Genomic DNA, 21,611 nt, shown 5'->3' with positions numbered 1-21,611 from the left:
TTTAAACTTTTCCGAAATTGTTTGTTTTTAAAATAATCTCCAGTAAAAAATATTAGCCTGTCAGCCTGTACGTGTAAGCCTACATCAGCGGCTTAATATTTCCGGAAGAGAGCAATAGATAACGAGTTGATATATTGCATGTGTTCATGACATTGAACTTATTATCAGCAATACAGTAATGGCGAATAAGGTCGTATTATTACCCCCATGCCAGGTATCTTGTGTTGTAATAAGCTGTGTTAGGAACCGCATATTTATATTCGAGTCACCTAGATCTGTCGATGCAACTATTATAACCATGACATGAATGTCGCCCCGCCCCCCCCCCCCCCCATTTTGCGGACGGCATGATAAAGCTGATTAAGATGGCCTACACTTTCTTTAAAAATCAACAATCACAACAGAAATCATTCAGTACAGTTAATCTTAATTTAAAGAGCGTCAACCTAATTCTTAATATAAACGAACGTGGTTGGTATTTGACAATCTATTTGTAAACAATGCACAGTTCAACTGGTTGCCATAACAGCGCTTTGGATGAACGATTTTATTCTTTGCGAAAAATTGAGTTTAATCTATATTGATCCTGCAGCACTAGAATAACAAACCTGTTCTTTTTGTTTTGTTTATTTTAATGGCGATGGTTTGTTAAATGACTGAGAAAAACAAGTATTATATATGACAACATAATATAAAAGACATCGATTTCAGCGCTAGCGCTGTAGGAACCACGATGATAGTGTCCATGGGAGTGTCGGTAATTGTTTGGTCTACTATTGCACTCGCACGCTTGGTGGTGTAGCCTGTTAAAAGCGATAATTTCATATTTTCTAAGAAAGTCAAAACATAATTATTTCTATGTCTTTGGCTCAATAGGTTATCAACTCACTATTATACGACCATGGGCATTATTTCCCACCCTTAAAAATCATTGACACAGGAAATAATAACACAATTACCTCCCTTGTTTTCCAATTGCCTCCATGCATTCGCTACCTTCAAACGTTGGAATTTGAAGTTGAAAATGATATTTTTGCCAATTTCTCAGCTGGCAATAGTGAATTATAGGATTAATAGGATTATTCGTTAACAAGGTAGGACGGTTTAAGGCTTTATTTTAATAAATTTTAAAAATATGAAATTGTAGCTTTAACCTGGGCCGAATAGATACTTGAAGAAATAGAATGGAATAGGGTTTCATAACTTGTCAATACAATACTTTGGTCATTTTAAAACAAATATTTTACAGTAATTTTATGTCTATGTCGGAGCAGAACAGTAGGACGTTAAATACCATTTCATTTCTATGGTAACGTCGGCACCGGATCTTTACATTTTGGATTGACTACAAGATCCAAAGTTCCATTGTGATGACCGAGATATTCTAATTTAGATTTGAAAATGTGAAGGTCATTATCTGTGCCCTCATTCCGGGCCCACATTTCACTCCTGGCTGTTGCATTCGACAGGACCCCTTTTACACCAAAAAGGGCTCCGCTGCCCTGTGCTTAAACTCTGTAGACATCCTTTTTATACGCCCACATAGAAATGTGGACGTATATTGCCATCGCCCCCGCCCGTACGTCGTCCACAATTTCTTGTGAACACTCTAACGCAAAACGTTATCACCCAATTGTTTTAAAATTGATATATGTTGTTTACATTAGTGAGATGAAGAAGTCTTTTTAATTTCAATAATTTCCGTTTATAACGTCTAGAGTTATGGCCCTTGTTTCACTTTGTTGAACCTTGCAAAAGCTCTAATGCCAAAAGTTAACATCCGATCTTTGTGAAATTTATATGCAATATGTAAATTAGGGAAACGAAGAAGCCTATTGAATTTCAGCAATTTCTGTGTATTACGTCTAGAGTTATGGCCCTTGTTTAACTTTGTTCAACCTTGTTAATGCTCGATTGATGAAAGTTATCATCCGATATGTATGAAATTTATATGCATCATTTAAATTTGTGAAACGAAAAAGCCTGTCAAATTTCAACAATTTCTGTAGATTACTTCCAGAGTTGAGACCCTTGTTTTCGAACCTTGTGAACCCTCAAACGGCAAAAATTATAATCTGATCTGTATGGAACTGTCTTGTAAAGGCCCCCAATTACCTACAAAGGAATATTTATGCGACAACCCTTGTCGACCCCTCGGACGATTTAGCCGCTGTGGGCGTATGTTTCGTTGCCTGGCAACCTATCTTTAATAGTGCAGACAGTTTGTCAGGTAATGTGAGATCGTTCATACATTAGTGACTGTCTTTAAAAAGGACTGGCTAGGATTCGTATCTTGATTAAAGTTTGAAATGTTCAAAATTTCTTTCTTATTTAACTTGTGTTACTCGCCCAGAACATACCTAGAATTCCATTGGAATGGGTACACTTCTTAAAAGACCGAGCTGGAAAAGGCCCGAACGTTCTTCTCGGCCCACACGAAATTCAAACCCGGGGTAGGAGACTTGAAGATATCCTGTCTAGTAAGAATCTCTACACCTTTTAAGGGGTAGGAGACTTGAAGATATCCTGTCTAGTAAGAATCTCTACACCTTTTAAGTGGTAAACAGTGGTGCAATCAGGACTTCCCGAGTTTGGTATGTGGTGACAGAAGTATGGCGGGGGGGGGGGTGCACAAAATTGAAGGTTTCGTATTTGGTTCTCTCGCGAGTAGTGAGACCTCTCTCAGAATTAAAAGGGTCAAAATCCCCCCCCCCCCCGGTCCCCGGAACCCCCGCGGTTGCAAAACCTTATAAAATAGCATGGAGATTTCCCCGAGTTTGGTATTCCGGAGTTTGATATGTGGACAGAAGTAGGGGGGTGGGGGGCACAAAATTGAAGGTTTCGTATTTGGTTCTCTCGCGAGTAGTGAGACCTTCTCTCTCAGAATTAAGAGGGTCAAAATCCCCCCCCCCTCCCCGTCGCCGGAACCCCCTTATCTTTCCTCCGCGATTGCAAAACCTTAAAAAATAGCCTGGAGAATTAACGAAGTAAGCTAGAATCCAAATTGAAGCCGTCCCCAACAACACGCTTATTTATTATCATCTACTTCTGCCTATGTCCCACTGGGCATTCTATGTCTCGGGGATGTACTACCGATGGAAATTTATGAGCTTCGGGAGGCGTCGGGAACAGGTTCCACGGAGTCAAAGGGAATCTTCGGGGGCATCGCGAGCCAGGTAGAACCATTGGCAGGCCTCGGGAGAACTGCGAAAAATTCCAAAGCTTGCATTGTCGAGAAAACGGGCTCACCAATTTCCATCGGTAGTACATCACCGAGGCAAAAATGCATTTGCATTAGCATTAGCATTAGCATTGTGTGTGGTCACACACAAGCTATATCGGTCTTGAAATCCTGAGCGATTTCACGGAGAGCCACGGTACCTGGAGTGATACACGTCAATGGTTCAAACCCAAACTAAGCTCCGGTTAACTTACACTTCTAAAACAATGATTATTGAAATAGTCCCGGAATGACCTATAGTTAGGTCTCCTGGTCAGAATTTCCAGAACGTCACCATTTAAGAGAATTATTATTGCACCTAAATTTCGAACTAGTAAAATGAATACCGTATTATCTTCTGTTTTATATGGGACCTATCATATTCTATTTCCGAGATGGTGGAACAGGACTAATTTAACGGTGAATTTAACCTGATCAATTGTACACACTTAGAGATTCATCATATCCATTATCAGTGTTTAAACATCCTATAATCCCATTGTAAATCTTTGTTCAGAAAATACGATAAACCGATTATTTTGATATTTCTGTTCATTGTCTACCGAATTGTGTAATTCTTTGAGGGGATATTCTGATGAGAGATTGCTGAAACTACTAACAGTATCTCTTGCCTTTGTATGGAGGGTTGGGTGGCCGAATGATTAATGCGGTCTGTAATTGAGTCATGTGGCGTGGTTTCGATTTCCCGCATGTACGCATGGGCGTGGATTTAAGGGGGGATGGTGGGGGGGGGGGGCGAATAGGTCTCTGTTCCCCCCTTGATTTTGATGCCAGGACAGATTTTCAAGTTTATATCCACATGGATGTCCCGTTCTGAAGGCTATCTAACCACTGCCTTGGGTCTCGCCACAGTAATTCATCTTCACGATATCTTCCTCCTTAATTGTAGGTAGTCAATTTTACTATATCATCATATTACCCCTAGTTACAGCTTTCATCGAAATAGCACTGGTAAACTGTTCGTAATTATTATTTTGGTTTGGTAATGAAAGGTTCCAGGGTTCGTCCGTTCCCCCCCCCCCCCCAAAAAAAAAAGTTTGGACAAATCCACGCCCTTGCTTGTACGTGACAAGGATTGGGGTCGCCTGTTCAAAATCATGGGAATTATTGAAATAAAATTGAACCATAATACATTAGTCCCGAAATGGCCTAGTTTGTGTCGAGTGAATCTCTCCCCCCCCCCCCCTCTCTCTCTCTCTTTACTTTTGTATACAGGTAGCCGTCATTTGGAGAAAAACAAAGGTGTGGAGAAGTTTAGTCCGACTTCGCAAGACAAAGCAACACCTCAAGTTATATGAAATCGACAGTTATTTTTTTTAACCAAACCAAAGAGACCTTATCACTTCTACCATTAATCAGACGCTTAAGTTGAACTGGTTTAAAAAACCCCGGGGTTCGTTAAACCAGTTTAACTTAAGCGCCTGAACGCAAATGTGGGGCAAATAAACCAGTTTAAAAAAAACCAGCTCGCGACCTGTCTTCGAAAAGGCGTTTTATTTTAAACTGGTTCATCATAGCCGTCTGAACGGGTTGGCTTAAAAACCCCGGCTCCAGCTTGCGCAGTACGCAGTAAGTTACATTCCTGTGAAAATATCGGGGTCAGACAGTGCCAATGTTATCGAAAGCGTGCGAGAACCGAATACAGAATATGAAGCTACCCATGCGTAGTTAACTCTAACCTCCGACCGAAGAGGTCAGAATAGTTAAACTGGTTTGGATTATAGTACGTGTGAACGCAACACGATGCTGTCTTAAAAACCCCAGCGATTATGAACTGGTTTAAAAATAAGCGTCTGAACGGAAAGAGACACATTATTAATCAGTAGCTAATATGTCCGGCCTATATTGTTGCCGCGCGAAACAGAACAAGATAGCAAAGCCCGGAATATATTTTTCCTGTAGAACCCAAGGGACTATTCATTAACAAACAAGAAAAAGATACAAGGTGGTCATTATCTATCAATATGTCTTTCAATGTTTTAGTCCAACGGTGTTACTAAATAAGCTATTCAAAATCATTTTGTTGATTAGCTACAGTTTTTAATGAATGACTTGACAACCGGTTGCTAAGGCGTTCAATTCTGCAATTCCGTGGTTCCTTCAATGAATCTTTTATGTAGCTGCATTGTTCCCATAGAAATTGAAGGTAAAAAAGAAATAAAGAGAGTTTCTGAATGGCAGATGTATTCAGTGTGGCCTTAATTCGTATACACGGTGGCCAATTAAATTGAATAAAAGACTGAAACAGATCAGACAATTTAATTTAAATTCTATATGATTATCCCAGTCTGATCTCCACGAATTTATAGCAGACAGGTTTGCGCACAAAGTGAAAATTAATTTGATCTTGACTCAGCTTGGCCTTAAAGGCTATCCTCGGTCCTCCACAGTGGATGGGTAACTAATAGTAAGTGCGCTGTAGTCTCGGGCCTATGGTGATGCAGACTTCACTCAAAAATTAATTAATGTGATTGTGACGTTATCAGATTATCACCATTCATTATAGCGTTCATCGTTTTCATGTTATTGTTTGTTTTCATTTATATATATATATTTTCTTTACTTAAATTGGAATCATTTAACAATTCAAAATACAACTTTCTCACTTGGGGTTGGGTAACCCGAAGTAATTGAAAAGCAGGTGAGTTATTTCCATAAATCTAATTTTAAATTGAAATCTAAGAGGTGATTAAGTCATTTTAAGCTTCTGTTGAAATAGATGATGGTGAGGTATGACTTCTATAAACTGGGATTTTATTTATTTTCTGTGAGGAAACCACGGTGCCTAACTGGTTAAGACCTTCCTCGCTAACCTAGAGGTTCGGTCCTCGCAAGCATTGGCCGAGAAAGTTCATTGGGATTTTCCGCCGTTGTTCCCCCTTGTCATAGGTGGAAGACAGATGGGCTGGCAAGAGACAACGCATAGTCGTTCGGATGGGACGAAAAGCCGAGATCCCGTAGACCGTAGCGACCCTGTCTGGGCAAAATTCCCCTCATAGCACACTGTATGGCGCGTGCCCGTCTTCATTAGGCCTAGCCCAATCGGAGCAGAACAGTAGGACGTTAAACCCCATTTAATTTGATTTCTTTTCTGTAGATATAACTGTCGAAGTCTGTTGTAAATAAGTAAACGAAATGATGTTTAACGAATAATGTCCTACTTTTCTGCAACAACCGGGATAATGAAGGCAGGCATACGCCATACAGATAATATTCCTGGACAGTAATAATGAATTCCAACGTGTACACGGGACCTCGGGTTTCCATTCCATCCAAACGACTAGACACTGTTCCTTGCATGCCCTCCATCACCGACAAGTGGAAACCGCGCTGGAAAATCCCTGCCAACAACCGTATCGAACCTTGGACCGACTGGTTAGTGAGCCAGTACCTTAATCGCCGAGCCAACGTCACGCAACGTGGCTCCATAAATGTAAACGAAGAAGATTAGAACTATCGAGTATGAATCGTATCAGGTTCAATAATTATTATTTGCCCCACTGATCAATCTGTTCGTAAACAATTCGACGGGATTAAAATCATGAATTGATAATAATAAACATTTAAAATCTATAAAATCAACTCAGAGTTGACTTAATTTTCATAACTTGGTAGTTGTTATGATCATATTTCAAGATATTTGTCGTTTTATTACTATACTTTACCAAGAATCAAGCACTTGCAGATATATCGATATTTCAATCCATAAATATAATAGATTTGCTTTATAAAAGGATATGTACACAAGCCGCTTTCCCCATTGTTTGGTGGTGGTTGCTACGCAAAAGAAAATTCTAAACATTGGGTGCGATGGGAAGAAGGCAACCATAATGTATTGACAATAACAATTACTAATCGTCGCATCTTCATCATTTCATTACTTAATATGTGACTTAGGGGTGATGAAGCTCGGATAATTTCGGGTAAGACAGTAATTTCTTTTTCCAAACGTCTGAGATTTTTATAACTTTTTGATTTAGTACAAACCGAGCATGTTGGAAGAATATTTATTGGACCGTGATTATACAAATTACAGATGTTGTGTTAATCTTGTCGATTTGTCGCTGATTTCATTAAGGTCCATTACGATATTATTGTAAGACGGTATTACTACTATCTTGTAATATATAATAAGAACGGGATACATTCAAGTATTCAACACAATACTAACATGAGGTTATTTTTCTATAGTCTATGTAGCTGAATTGTGCCAGGACAATGGGTATTTTTTCAGTAGTCTATGTAGCAGAATTTTGACAGGACAGTGGGTATTTTTCTGTGGTCTTTGTAGAAGAATTTTGACCAGACAGTGGGCCTTTTTTTCTATGTTCTATGTAGAAGAATTTTGACAGGACAGTAGGTATTTTTTCTATATGGTCTATGCAGAAGAATTTGACAGGACAGTGGGCCTTTTTTCTATATGGTCTATGTAGAAGCAATTTGACAGGACAGTGGCGTTTCCGCCTATTCTCTGCATTAATTGATCAGATTTAGTTAGCAATGCCCCCGAGTCGAGACGAATGAACTGTCTGATCAAAATGTACATTTTGCATTATATCATAATACATAAAAAGTGAAACAAATGTGCATATAGCCTTTTTCCATGTGGACATGATCATTTCCTTCATTTGTATTGTACCATGATTTTAATTCGTAAGAAATGTCTATGAACATGAAGATGAAATATATCCAATAAATAGGACTATATTTTAAAATCGTTCATATTAAAAAATGATCTAAGAAGTAGAATATTATCATATTTTACACGAATTCTGAAATTATAATTATATTTGACTAATTAAGGTCTTTATTATGGATTCTTTGTGAAGATTAAATTGTACGAAGCTAACAATTATTTCATTGTGCGTGTAAAAAAATATCAGATTGAATGAAAAATTTTAATGATTTCAACATAACTTTATTATAAGTTTGGTATCGATTTACATCGATTATGGGCATCCAACCATATCGCTTGACGTTATTCGGTAGTAAAGGACAGTGCACACTTTCTGAGAATCACGACATAATCTTAACTCTTAAATGACAATGCGTCTTTTCAGTTCAGAATCAATCAGGTTTTTTTATGGTACTAATTGTTAAATATTATATCATATTGATATAGAAATTTTAAAAGATTAAGCCTATTGATTATCACTCTGTAACATTGCTTATTGTAAAACAAGCGTTATTTTAGTAGCCAGCCAATTTAGGAATTATAGTCGAGGTTTTTAAAATTCAATACGTTTGTAGAGATAGTATGTATTATTCCATGCAAAGGTGGTTTGTTTTATAATAACAATATATTGCTACCTTAATCGATGTCGGATTTAGGCTATTCCACTTCTTCAGCCCATCCCAATCCCCCATCCTCACGAATGTTTAAAGTAACTAAATCTTGAACTTAATATCATCCACAGTCTTCGACATTGAAAACACGAATTATTTGTCAATTTAAATCATCATTACTGTTGAGATCTTACCGGTGAAAGATGGCCTTCTGATATCCAATATTTAAGACAAAATAAACATTTTACTTGAATGCGTTTCAGCGCCATAATGCAACAAATGACTCAAAGAAGATTCTAGACATATCCCACAAATCATGGCAAACGGTTACGCAATATTCTTAGCTGGGGAGCATGTACAATAAATAATACCGGTGTAGACTGGAATAACCAGACGCAAGAGATTCACATTCGATTGAGACTTCTCGCTTATTTCGCCGAATATAACTGATTTGAAATTAGGGTAAAAACAGTTTACATACACTCATATTAATATTACATTATTATAAGCGTTGTGACCCATTTGTGTCAATTTCTAGGTCCCGAATATTAGCGATTTAGCTCCTTTAAAGCTATATATAAAATCTCACCCTTATCTAGTTTCTATCATTCAGACTATATGGAGGCGGTTCTGGGCGTCCGTAGTTACTAGGGCATCCGAGACTATAACGCTTAGCATAACCCAATAACACGACTGTGCGTACGGCCATAGATCACCAATGATTTCCCCATTGACTTTAATTCCTGTCTCTTAGACCGGCTCCAACTCTTTCCCAAATGTTCGTTGGGTAGAACGCTTTCTACCACAGATGGAGCAACATGTGGCAACATCTTGACCAAACGCATGTGTGAGGTTTATCATGAAAAACTTGAGATACACAAGCTGGAAGTAGAGACAAGTAAAAATGCAATTTCCCCCCCTACATTTCAACCTAACCAACCTCCTAACTCTTGTATCCTTCCGCCTGAAAATCATGAATATTCGCCAAAACCTGGCAGAAAATGTATATTCAAACCCTTTTCTTCAATTCTACACCAAAAAGTCAACAAAGATCGCCATGCAAAAGGGGAAAAAAGAGAAAGGGGGAGATGGACTAAAAATAGCTTTAGTCGCGCTTCTCCATTTTTAAATTAAATCATTAAATGGCGATCGGATTTCAATCCGATGTTCTAGAGAGTTGATTATAGGCTTGTCATGTGAATAAATGTCTTAATAGTAATTTATATAACATTTGAAGCCAAAATAAAAACCTGTAATAGGCAGATTTAGCTCTTACATATTGCACCTTCAACATGGGCCAATTTCTGAACGAAAAGAGATTATTGTAGTATAATAAAATATATTTTAATCACCGTGAATAAAGCATATTCCCATTGCTTCTCACGTTCTCCAGATTAAATCAAATTAATTCCGCGATCTGTATTTTATAGCCTATATGGTGGCGGAAATTATGTTATTGATATATTCTGGTAGCGCCATTGATAAAGGATTATGTATGATATTTTTTATAAAGTCCATCCTAATACATTGGTCACCAGTCATGCTGGTAATAAGATTTTGCGAATCTCGATACAATAGACAGTCTATGAATTTGCTTTAAGGACGAGTTAATCTGATTCTCTAACAATTTCATTAAATATTTAATTATAGCGTGGTAGATCTATCGAAAGCTTTTACAACTTAATGTCGGTGTAGTGCTTTATGCGTAGTGGTTTAACTACAATAAAGTGATGATAGTTTTTATCTGTTGCGGGTTTGCACAGTGTATAATATGGAGTCAACGAAGCAATGTGTGCCCTTTCGGGTTGTGTAACGCTCCAATTCAATTTTCGTGTGGAATATAAGAATTGACTTGTCAGATTGTGGTCATTGTTTTGTAAACATCATCTCATATAATAAGCCGAATTGTATTTTTTTTATTCTTAATTTGGAAACAAAGATTGAAAGATTGAGCAAGATTCGGATTACAAGACAGGTAAATCAGCCTTTATAGATCATGATTTCCAGATAAACCAAGCTCTCATATCTAGGTGTGTTGATGAGTTAGGTGAATCTCTCACCCCAAGTTTCCATGACGGCCATGTCTAGGGGAAAAAAAATGAGTTAGGGACAATTCTCTTATTTGCTGTGATTGCAAATTGTAATTCCAAGATATCTAGGTGCATTTGCTTACCAGTTCCATGTAAAGGGATTTTAGGAGTCTAATTCTATATAATCACAACGTGACCATTATCGGTCTAAACGCTATCTAAAAAAAATCCACGGAAGTTTATTTTTATTATTCATACTATTATATTAATATATACATGTCAAATCCTGATGTTTTGAAGGATGTACCTAATAATAACTATGAAACCAAACGTCTAAACTAAACTTCGAATAAAAGTAAGACTTGTCACAGTTAACACTGATTTCTCGGCCACAAACATTAGCCTACCTATACAGTTTTAAGGTGTTAGACAATATTTTTTATCCATCACATAAAATCGATCTGTTTTGTGTCAGTGGATCGATTCATTGACCGATAATTTAACCACTCCTGTCACGAACTACATGTTTCAAATAATAATCACGTGACGGGGCCTTAAAAAACCTAAAATATTTATCTGTTGTATCGGTATTTATTTAATAGAAGAAAAACCAAGAGAGAAATAAATGTTGACAAAAATAATTTCCATAATTTGATCATAGATTGTTATGATTTGATTAATGCCATGACAGCAGAACACGAGAACACAGCAGGACAAAGATGTTAGTAATAGAATAATTGTGCTAGTGATCGGAACGACATTTGACACGCGATCGTATCATTCGTGTCATTTATCAGGCGACTGAACCGGAAATTCTTAAAATGACGTTCCCATTATCTGTCTACTGCGATATTAAAGAGGCATTATCATTATGAACAACAAAATAAATGCAATTAGTTTTGAATAATTTCATCTTTAAAATAACCAAAGACCACCCCGAAATCCTTCTTAGTCTTTGAGGGAACTTTTGCCCAGGCAGCGGCAATATGGCCTACTCTTACATCGAATTCCAACTGCCAAGGGATCTTTTACGTTAACACCAATGTATTCACGGGACCTCGGTTTTTCTTCATATCCGAACGATTAGACAGTTGTCCTTGTCAGGCCCTCCGTCCTGCACCACTGACTAGGGGAAGCCACGTCGGAAAATCCTAATTAACTTTCTCGGTCAATGCAGGGATCGAACACGCGACCTCCAGCCTAGCGAGCCAGCGTCTTACCCACTTAGCCACCGTGTCTGCCTTGAAAATTTGAAGTTAATACTTCTCACCAATGGATTTTTGATGCGTCTCAAAAATGACATACAATCTAATTTAAACTCCCTAGTGCAACTATATAGTGAGTAGCTATCTGGAGGGTGGTTTTTAAATTCTGGTAAAAATCGTATCGCTTAATGCACAACTTAAATAAAATCTGCCATGACGTTAAGTCAGGTAGGTATAATGAAGACATCAGAAATAGAAACTTCATCGATCCACATAAACAGATTATCCCAGTCTGCTTAAAGAGGCCGTTTGATCCCCATATTTGGGGTTTCTAAACGGTATATCTTTGAACCGTTTCTATACAGTATGAAATTTATTAATTCAAATTTTACGTATCTTGCTTACACTGCCCCCCCCCCCCGTTCCTAGGTTATTCTTGTACGGGTCCCGTGAGTCCATAACATGTCTATTATAATATTTACATCAATGAAACTAACAACAGTCATAACTACATGAAAATAGATTTTAAATGGAAACCATTGATGTCGAGACAAGTATTTTGTATACAGACGTGACTATGACAACCAGGGTGGGATGTTGGATGCTAGAGTTATTTATTTAATAGATATAATCGTTAAGTGTGAATTCTATCAACAGCATTTAACTAAGACGTGTGATTATGTCAACTGAACCAGCAATGTAAAATTGTAACTTTGGTTATGCAATGATTTTAACTCCGGTGGTTGCTTGGCTGTACAAGCCACTGCTCATCTATCGACCAAGAATATATTTCGATTTATATCAATGTATATTTCAACTATATTTACTAAGTTCGGTCTGAAATCATTCCGAAATTTTTTTTTTTAGGATACTGCTCAAGGTATATGTATCAATTTGCTTCGGGGTTCGGTCTTTATTCTTTATGTTTTGAATAGATTTATAAACGCAACTAGCGGTACGCGTTGGCGCATGTTGTTTACGAGACAGACTCACGGAGTATGCGTAAACTAAAACATCCGATACCCCTTCCTCATTTGGGAAGTTTGCATAATTAAAATACTTTTGTCTTTGAAACAGTTCAACAAACCTAACATATGATATTAAGGAATTATGCAACGTGTTTCTTATAAAAACTAAAACAGAAAAAACCCTCGCAATAACATTTTCAATATTTCAAATGTTCCCATTAGTCATGTCGCTTTTCGTTGTCTTTCAGGTGGGAGGAGTAACATATAGCTTTAATTCTAGAAATTCAAGAGCATATTAACTGGAATTCCTAACAGTCTGGTTTAAGGTAAGCCGGAATGGTGTAATAATATATATTAATCATACTGAATACTAGTTCGAGAAACTACCAGAATAGCCATTAAAAAGATCAGGGAAAAGTAGAATAATCCAGTATTTAAATATCAAATTTACTTCACTTCAAATTATACTTACAAAGCTCGAAGGTTATATAGATTTATGGTAATTAAGTGAGTTTACCGATACTCTATTTAGAACATCTGATACCACTTCCAAGTTATCTGTGAAGCTCATATACATGTAGCGCTAACATATTTGAGTAATACATGATAGTTGGGTGCAATTTATTTATTTATTTATTTATTGCAGGTTTATTAAACGTACATATTCATCAGTGTTACCAACATGTCAACTCTCGTTAGTGGTAAGTATTCATCTTACATACATCTCATGGTATAGGCTTTTTGCCTTTCGAAGATAATTTCACATAGAAAAATATATTTTCGAGCGTACAACTTGCTTGGCAATATGATGGCAAGGAATTTAGTGTTAGTGGTGGGAGTATAAGGAAACTGACATCCCCCCTCCCCCTTTAAACAGTTACGATCATGTGCGTCATGCTGTACAGATAACACAACCCTTTACAGATATATATTTCTGCACCATAAACGCGAATTGTTAGACAGTTTTAAATAATTTGTAATTATTTTTACATGTCTTTGTATTTCAGTTGAAAACATGCCCCTCAAGAAGCCTCGTCGGAAATGGGATCCACCAACAGAAAAATTTAGCACGGAGACAACTGCCAAACAAGATTTCATAGCTAAAGGCAATCCACCACGGACGAGTTTCAAACCCAGTCAAAAACCAATCAAATCCGAAGATCCTTTCGACGGTAACACTGGTTATAAGAACGTTTACGTTGCCCATCCTGTACAACCCCGAAAACCAAAACAGCGAAAAATTCACGTACCACCACCCGAGAAGTTTGATGCTACCAGTACAGCAAAGAACGATTTTCGAGGAGATGTCGTACCAAAACGTGAAAGCTATAAAAGGGATACAGAGCCCTTTAAATCAAATGCCGATTTTGAAAGTACTACTACAGCAGGTACAGATTACAAAAGTCACCCAGTGGAGCGCCGCATCGCGCGTAAACCAGAGGAATACACTAAACCAGAAGGAAAAATCGACCTGGACACAGTTAACAGAAGCAATTACAAGGAACACCCAATTCAAAAGCAAATAGTCAAGAAACCAAGTTCATCAAAAGCTCTTCGTGGAGAGGGAGAGGTGGAAAAGGATACGAATTACATAAAGGATTATCCAGCCTGGGATGCCAAACGCCCTGAAAAGTTGACACAGAATTCTCAGTATTTACCACCTGATGGCAAAATGGATGGAATAACAACAAGCAAACAGGATTACCCTCCTTTAAAAGGTGAAGTAAGGAAGGGTTTTAAACCAAAGGAGTCTGAATTAAAATCAACAGATCCCCTTGATACCCACACCGGTTACAAGAATACTTACGTGGAACATCCTCTACAACCCAAACAAGGTAGACAGCGCGAAGAATATAAACCACCAGCAGAAACTATGGATTCTTTAAGTACGAACAAGCAAGATTTTCAAGGTCTAACGGTTCCCAAAAGAAAGAATTATAAACGCGACACAGAAGCCTTTAGATCAGATGAACCTATAGATGATTCAACAACAAGCGCTTTAGATTACAAGGGATATACTGCACAGCGTCCAGAGATTAAAAGACAAACTGGAAACTTGAAACCAGAAGGTGATATGGATATCGATACTGTAAATGCACAGACATACAGAGAATTTCCTTTACAGAAAAGAGTAGCTAAGAGACCAACCTCCTCGGATGCTCTGAAAGGAACGGGTAATTTTGAAGATCATACAGGCTATAACGATGTCTACAGAGAACACAAAATTGCTCCCAGGGAATCTATGAAGAAAAATGACTATGTTCCCCCCGATGGTAAATTTGATGGCGAGACTACTAGTAGGCTTGATTATCCTGGTCAAACAGTTCCTAAAAGAGAAAGTTTCAAGCCAAGTGGCGATGCTTTAAAGTCAGATGATCCATTTGATGCGTATACTGGTTATAAGAATACTTATGTTGAACATCCATTACAACCCAAACAAGGTAGACGGCGTGATGAATACCAGCCACCAACAGAAACTATGGATTCTTTAAGTACCAATAAACAAAATTTTCAAGGCCTAACTGTGGCCAAAAGAAAGAGTTATAAACGTGATACAGAAGCCTTTAGATCAGATGAACCTATAGATGATTCAACAACAAGTGCATTAGATTACAAAGGATATACTGCACAGCGTCCAGAGATCAAAAGACAAACTGGAAACTTGAAACCAGAGGGTGATATGGATATCGATACTGTAAATGCACAGACATACAGAGAATTTCCCTTACAGAAAAGAGTAGCTAAGAGACCAACCTCCTCAGATGCTCTGAAAGGAACGGGTAATTTTGAAGGTTACACAGGTTATAACGATGTCTACAGAGAACACAAAATTGTTCCCAGAGAATCTATGAAGAAAAATGACTATATTCCACCCGAGGGTAAATTTGATGGCGAGACTACTAGTAGGCTTGATTATCCTGGTCAAACAGTTCCTAAAAGAGAAAGTTTCAAGCCAAGTGGCGATGCTTTAAAGTCAGATGATCCATTTGATGCGTATACTGGTTATAAGAATACTTATGTTGAACATCCATTACAACCCAAACAAGGTAGACGGCGTGATGAATACCAGCCACCAACAGAAACTATGGATTCGTTAAGTACCAATAAACAAGATTTTCAAGGCCTAACTGTCGCCAAAAGAAAGAGTTATAAACGTGATACAGAAACCTTTAGATCAGATGAACCTATAGATGATTCAACAACAAGTGCATTAGATTACAAAGGATATACTGCACAGCGTCCAGAGATCAAAAGACAAACTGGAAACTTGAAACCAGAAGGTGATATGGATATCGATACTGTAAATGCACAGACATACAGAGAATTTCCTTTACAGAAAAGAGTAGCTAAAAGACCAACCTCCTCGGATGCTCTGAAAGGAACGGGTAATTTTGATGGTCACACAGGTTATAACGATGTCTACAGAGAACACAAAATTGCCCCCAGGGAATCTATGAAGAAAAATGACTATGTTCCCCCCGATGGTAAATTTGATGGCGAGACTACTAGTAGGCTTGACTATCCGGGTCAGTCAGTGCCTAAAAGACAAAGTTTTAAGCCTTCCGGTGATGCTCTCAAGTCGGAAGACCCATTCGATGCTAATACTGGTTATAAGAATACATATGTTGAACACCCATTACAACCCAAACAAGGTAGACGGCGTGATGAATACCAGCCACCAACAGAAACTATGGATTCGTTAAGTACCAATAAACAAGATTTTCAAGGTCTAACGGTTCCCAAAAGAAAGAATTATAAACGCGACACAGAAGCCTTTAAATCAGATGAACCTATAGATGATTCAACAACAAGCGCTTTGGATTACAAGGCATATACTACACAACGCCCAGAGATCAAAAGACAAACTGGAAACTTGAAACCAGAGGGTGATATGGATATCGATACTGTAAATGCACAGACATACAGAGAATTTCCTTCACAGAAAAGAGTAGCTAAGAGACCAACCTCCTCGGATGCTCTGAAAGGAACGGGTAATTTTGATGGTCACACAGGTTATAACGATGTCTACAGAGAACACAAAATTGCCCCCAGGGAATCTATGAAGAAAAATGACTATGTTCCCCCCGATGCTAAATTTGATGGCGAGACTACTAGTAGGCTTGACTATCCTGGTCAGTCAGTGCCTAAAAGACAAAGTTTTAAGCCTTCCGGGGATGCTCTCAAGTCGGAAGACCCATTCGATGCCAATACTGGTTATAAGAATACGTATGTTGAACACCCATTACAACCCAAACAAGGTAGACGGCGTGATGAATATCAGCCACCAACAGAAACTATGGATTCGTTAAGTACCAATAAACAAGATTTTCAAGGCCTAACTGTCGCCAAAAGAAAGAGTTATAAACGTGATACAGAAGCCTTTAGATCAGATGAACCTATAGATGATTCAACAACAAGTGCATTAGATTACAAAGGATATACTGCACAGCGTCCAGAGATCAAAAGACAAACTGGAAACTTGAAACCAGAAGGGGATATGTATATCGATACTGTCAATGCACAGACATACCGAGAATTTCCATTACAGAAAAGAGTAGCTCGAAGGCCTACTTCATCTGATGCCCTAAAAGGAAGTGGCCATTTTGAAGGACTAAGTGGATACAATGATGTTTACAAAGAGCACAAGCTTACCCCAAGAGAAACCACGAAGAAGAACGATTATGTTCCACCGGAGGGTAAATTTGAAGCGTATACCACAAGTCAACTCGACTACTCGAACCAGCCAGTTTCTAAAAGACAAAGTTTCAAACCCTCGGGCGATGCTCTCAAATCGGAAGATCCATTTGATGCGAATACTGGTTATAAGAATACTTTTGTTGAGCATCCAATACAGCCAAAACAAGGAAGACGGCGTGATGAATATCAGCCACCAACTGAAATTATAGATTCTATAAGTACGAACAGACAGGATTTTCAAGGTCTAACAGTTCCGAAAAGAAAGAGCTATAAACGTGACACAGAAGCCTTTAGGTCGGATGAACCTATAGATGATTCAACAACAAGTGCCCTAGATTATAAAGAACATACTACACAACGTCCAGAGATCAAAAAGCAAGCAGGGAATCTGAAACTCGAGGGAGATATGGATATCGATACTGTTAATGCCCAAACATACAGAGAGGTCCCCCTTAATAGAAGTGTAGCTAAAAGACCAGCTTCCTCCGATGCATTGAAAGGGACTGGTAATTTTGAAGGGCTGAGTGGGTACAATGATGTTTACAAAGAACACAAGATTACTCCAAGAGAATCCATGAGGAAAAATGAATACCATCCACCAGAGGTAAAATTTGAGGGAGAAACGACTAGTCGATTGGATTACACTGGCCAGACAGTTGCCAAAAGGGGGAGCTTCAGACCTGTCGCTGATTCTCTCAAGTCTGATCAACCATTTGATAGTTTTACAGAAAATCGAGATGCATATATTCAACACAATATGCCAGCAAAAAAAATACGTTCGAGAGAAGTATATTTACCACCATCAGAGCCAATGGAAACCGTCAGTACAAACAAGCAAGATTTCCTTGGTATTCCAGTCCAGAAAAGACAGAGTTATAAACGAGATACAGAACCATATTCTTCTGGAGCACCCTTGGATGATGCAACAACTTTTGCTCAAGATTTCAAAACATGGGCAGCTGATAGACCAGCTATTAAGAGCCAAGTAGAAAACCTGAAATTAGAAGGTGACATGGATCTGTATACAGTTAACCAGCATACTTATCGCGGAGAAATCGGAGCCAAGCGATCTATAAAGAAATGCGGTTCTTCCAATGCTTTAGCGGGAGACGGAAAATTTCATGGAGCATCTGGCTATGGGGCATCCTTTCAAGAATATGATTTAAAACCTCGCCAAAGTCTTAAAAAAGTCGAATATGTCGCACCGGAAGGAAAGTTTGAAGGTGAAACAACGAGTAAACTAGATTATCAACATCAACCCCCTTCCAAACGAACCAAAATTATACCTGTAGAATCTTTTCCTAAATCTCACGATCCTTTTGCTCCAAACACAGGATACCAAGAAACCTATGTGCGACATCAAGTCGCTGCCAAAATCTTAAGAGAAAAGGAACAATATGTTCCGCCAACAGTACCACTCGAGTCCGTCACAACAAATAAGCAGGATTATCAGAGTGTGGCAGCCCCAAAACGCACCGGTTTCGGGCCTACAAAGGAACCCTTTCGTTCAGATGCACCCTTTGATGGCAATACGACCGCAAGGGGTGACTATAAACAGTGGGCAGTTGACAAGGCTCTTATCAAACGCCAGGATACATATGTCAAATCAAATGACCCCATGGATCTTCAAACTACGAGTAATATTTCATATCGTGGAGAACCAATAAGAAAAAGGAGTGGTAAAAGACCGCGGTCGTCCAACACTCTCAAATATGATGGGAAGTTTCATGGAGAAAGTATATATCGGGATAGCTTTACGCAACAAGAACTACCCGCAAAGGAAGTTTACAAAAAGCAACAGTATGTACCCCCTTTAACTAGATTTGAAGGAGAAACGACCAGTCGTGTTGATTTTGGAATACAGCCACTATCAAAAACTAAGAACTTTAAAACAACCGAGTCTGCCTTACGAAGCAGTGCCCCTATGATTGCAGATTCTATCTACAAGGATAGTTTTGCTCAACCCCCCGTCACAGCAAGACCGAAAAGAGATCCCCAGGTGTATATCCCATCTTCAGTTCCTTTTGAAGGAATCTCTACTAGCAGAAGTGATTTTCTTGGTAATGCAGGTGAGAAACGGGTTCCTTATCGACCAACTAAAGAAGCTTTTCAATCTAATGCACGGTTTGATGGAACCACAACATTTTCATCCGACTTCAAAGGGGCATTGGGAGGTGGCAGGCCACAGCGAATCCTGCGTGAAACGTATCAAGCAAATACAGCACCGTTTGATGGGTCAACAACCAGCCGAGATGCCTTTACTGGACAAAAGGGTGTGAAACCTAGAAGTTTTAAACCCTCAGTGGATAGCTTTTTGAAGTCGACAGAAAAGTTTGATGGTAGCTCAACTTATCGTGGAAGTTTTGAAACCGGACAAAGTACGAATTGGTCCGGGCCACAAACAATCTTAAGTATGGCATAATAATAGAGAATCCTTGTGTGATATTTAAGTTTCATGGTTAATTGTTTATTTTTATATGTAAGAGTTTCAGCAGGGGTTGAATGGGGTTTCTTCTTCGGGACAACAATTTTTTTTGGTGTTACGTATAAAGGGTGATAACTCTAACAACGAACTCCAAAGATGCACGTGAGGTGGAGAATACAAATAATATTGTTCGCCTAAAAATTAAGGGCGAGTTCAGGTAGGGGTGGGGGATGTACGTGTGAGTCAGGTGAACCCACCCTCACCCCGTCCTATTTGATTAATTATACAGCTTAAACAGTTGTCTGTGATACCTAAAATAATAATGTCATTTATAATGATTTCAGAAGTTTAAATTGTATTTTATTCGTTTATTTATTATCAAGATATGTGTATAAGTTCAAGCGTCTGTGATAACATCATGTCTATGATCAAATTATACTCTAATAAACTGCTGATAAAAAAAATAATAATATATCGTACTTTAAATACGAACGAATAATTCATCCGTCCATTTATTTTCATCATGTTACACATTAATTAATATATATATATTTTTTGTTGTTCTACGTGGTTGCGTAAACTGCTGAATAATTCTTAGGCTACTAATTATCGGCAGGCCCGTAACTGGGGGGGGGGGCGTAGAAAGCCCCCCCCCCCCCTCGTTGCTCCGAGCTAGTTACAGCCCTGATTATGAGTGTTGGGCTTATAAAAGGAGAAAAATCTACATTTAAGATCTGAAATAAAAGTCAAAATTACTAATGATTTCAAAATTATCGTCTGGGACTAACGTCAGGAACTCAACTATAAATACAGATATAGTGATGAAATGATAAGGACGTTCGGTTAAACTAATGTTTTACTTTATAGACGATACTTTTACTTTGATTGATTTGAAAAACAGTATTCTAGATTAATTTACATGGAAATTTGTGTCTTTATCCGAGCCGCTGATCCCACAGCCCTATAGAGATCTTCTGGTCCATCCATACCTCCAGATAATTATGTGGTCAACGTTGTCTGCAAATGAAATAATCATCGATATAGGCGGGCCCGCGCATTTAATATAGAAACTTGTTTGAAGGTTCTTCCTAACCTTTAAAAGTGGGCCTTAGCTATTAATTCGTTCTTTTTTAAAATATTGCAATGTACATATAAATCAAAACGAAGTGTAATTTACTATTCATATTCTTTGTTAACAATTCTTCATGCATCTTTATATGAAAACTTTCGAAATGTTTATTTTTATTTCGTTCTCTTGTTTAGATTCGGTTATCTAGTCTATCCGTTATGTTAATTTTTAATGAAGAAAATATCTATTGTTGTAAAAAAAAACCCATTTTTTATAAAAGAAAGAGATGTGTATCCAATTGTTTGTTTACAGAAGAAATTCTAACAATTGTGATCTTATCACCAGTATTGTGTGGACATAAATAATCCATTTACTAGTATTACAGAAGGTGTACTTTAAAGAAATGGTTTATATCTATCATACAAACTTATTGATGGAGGGTTATTCTTCTTTCAACTTTCGATTTTATTTAAGAAAGAAGAAAAATCTTATAGAGAAAGTTGACAAAATAGCTTAGCTAGAAATAAATATAGGAACTGGAATGTTTGTATATTCTGAAATAAACTTGAAGTAAATAATGTTTTTATTTGTACATAATAATATGTTATCTGTAAATAATATATGATGACAAAATATTTTATCGTTTTAATATGTTGAAGTCACCTATTTTTGCTGTTGCCATTTACACT

The 21,611-nt window shown here is 37.9% G+C and overlaps 2 protein-coding genes across 2 annotated transcripts; both read left to right on the top strand.

The window, feature by feature from the left end:
- Nucleotides 1-13,745: 13,745 nt before the first annotated feature.
- Nucleotides 13,746-14,597, top strand: LOC126817909 (stabilizer of axonemal microtubules 2; the record flags this gene model as incomplete). Its single annotated transcript, XM_050545080.1, has 1 exon — nucleotides 13,746-14,597. A coding segment is annotated over exon 1 (852 nt), but the record flags the coding sequence as incomplete, so codon positions are not given.
- A 184-nt stretch (nucleotides 14,598-14,781) lies between these two features.
- LOC130012554 (uncharacterized) lies at nucleotides 14,782-20,458 on the top strand. Its single transcript, XM_056100737.1, has one exon. The coding sequence runs from the start codon at nucleotides 14,805-14,807 to the stop codon at nucleotides 19,848-19,850; it is 5,046 nt and encodes a 1,681-aa protein (XP_055956712.1). The 5' UTR covers nucleotides 14,782-14,804; the 3' UTR covers nucleotides 19,851-20,458.
- Nucleotides 20,459-21,611: the final 1,153 nt, after the last annotated feature.

This window comes from Patella vulgata, chromosome 4, assembly GCF_932274485.2.
Source record: "Patella vulgata chromosome 4, xgPatVulg1.2, whole genome shotgun sequence".
Classification (NCBI taxonomy): Eukaryota; Metazoa; Mollusca; class Gastropoda; family Patellidae; genus Patella; species Patella vulgata.
The sequence above is the reverse complement of the archived record's forward strand: the minus strand, read 5'-3'. Positions and strand labels throughout refer to the sequence as shown.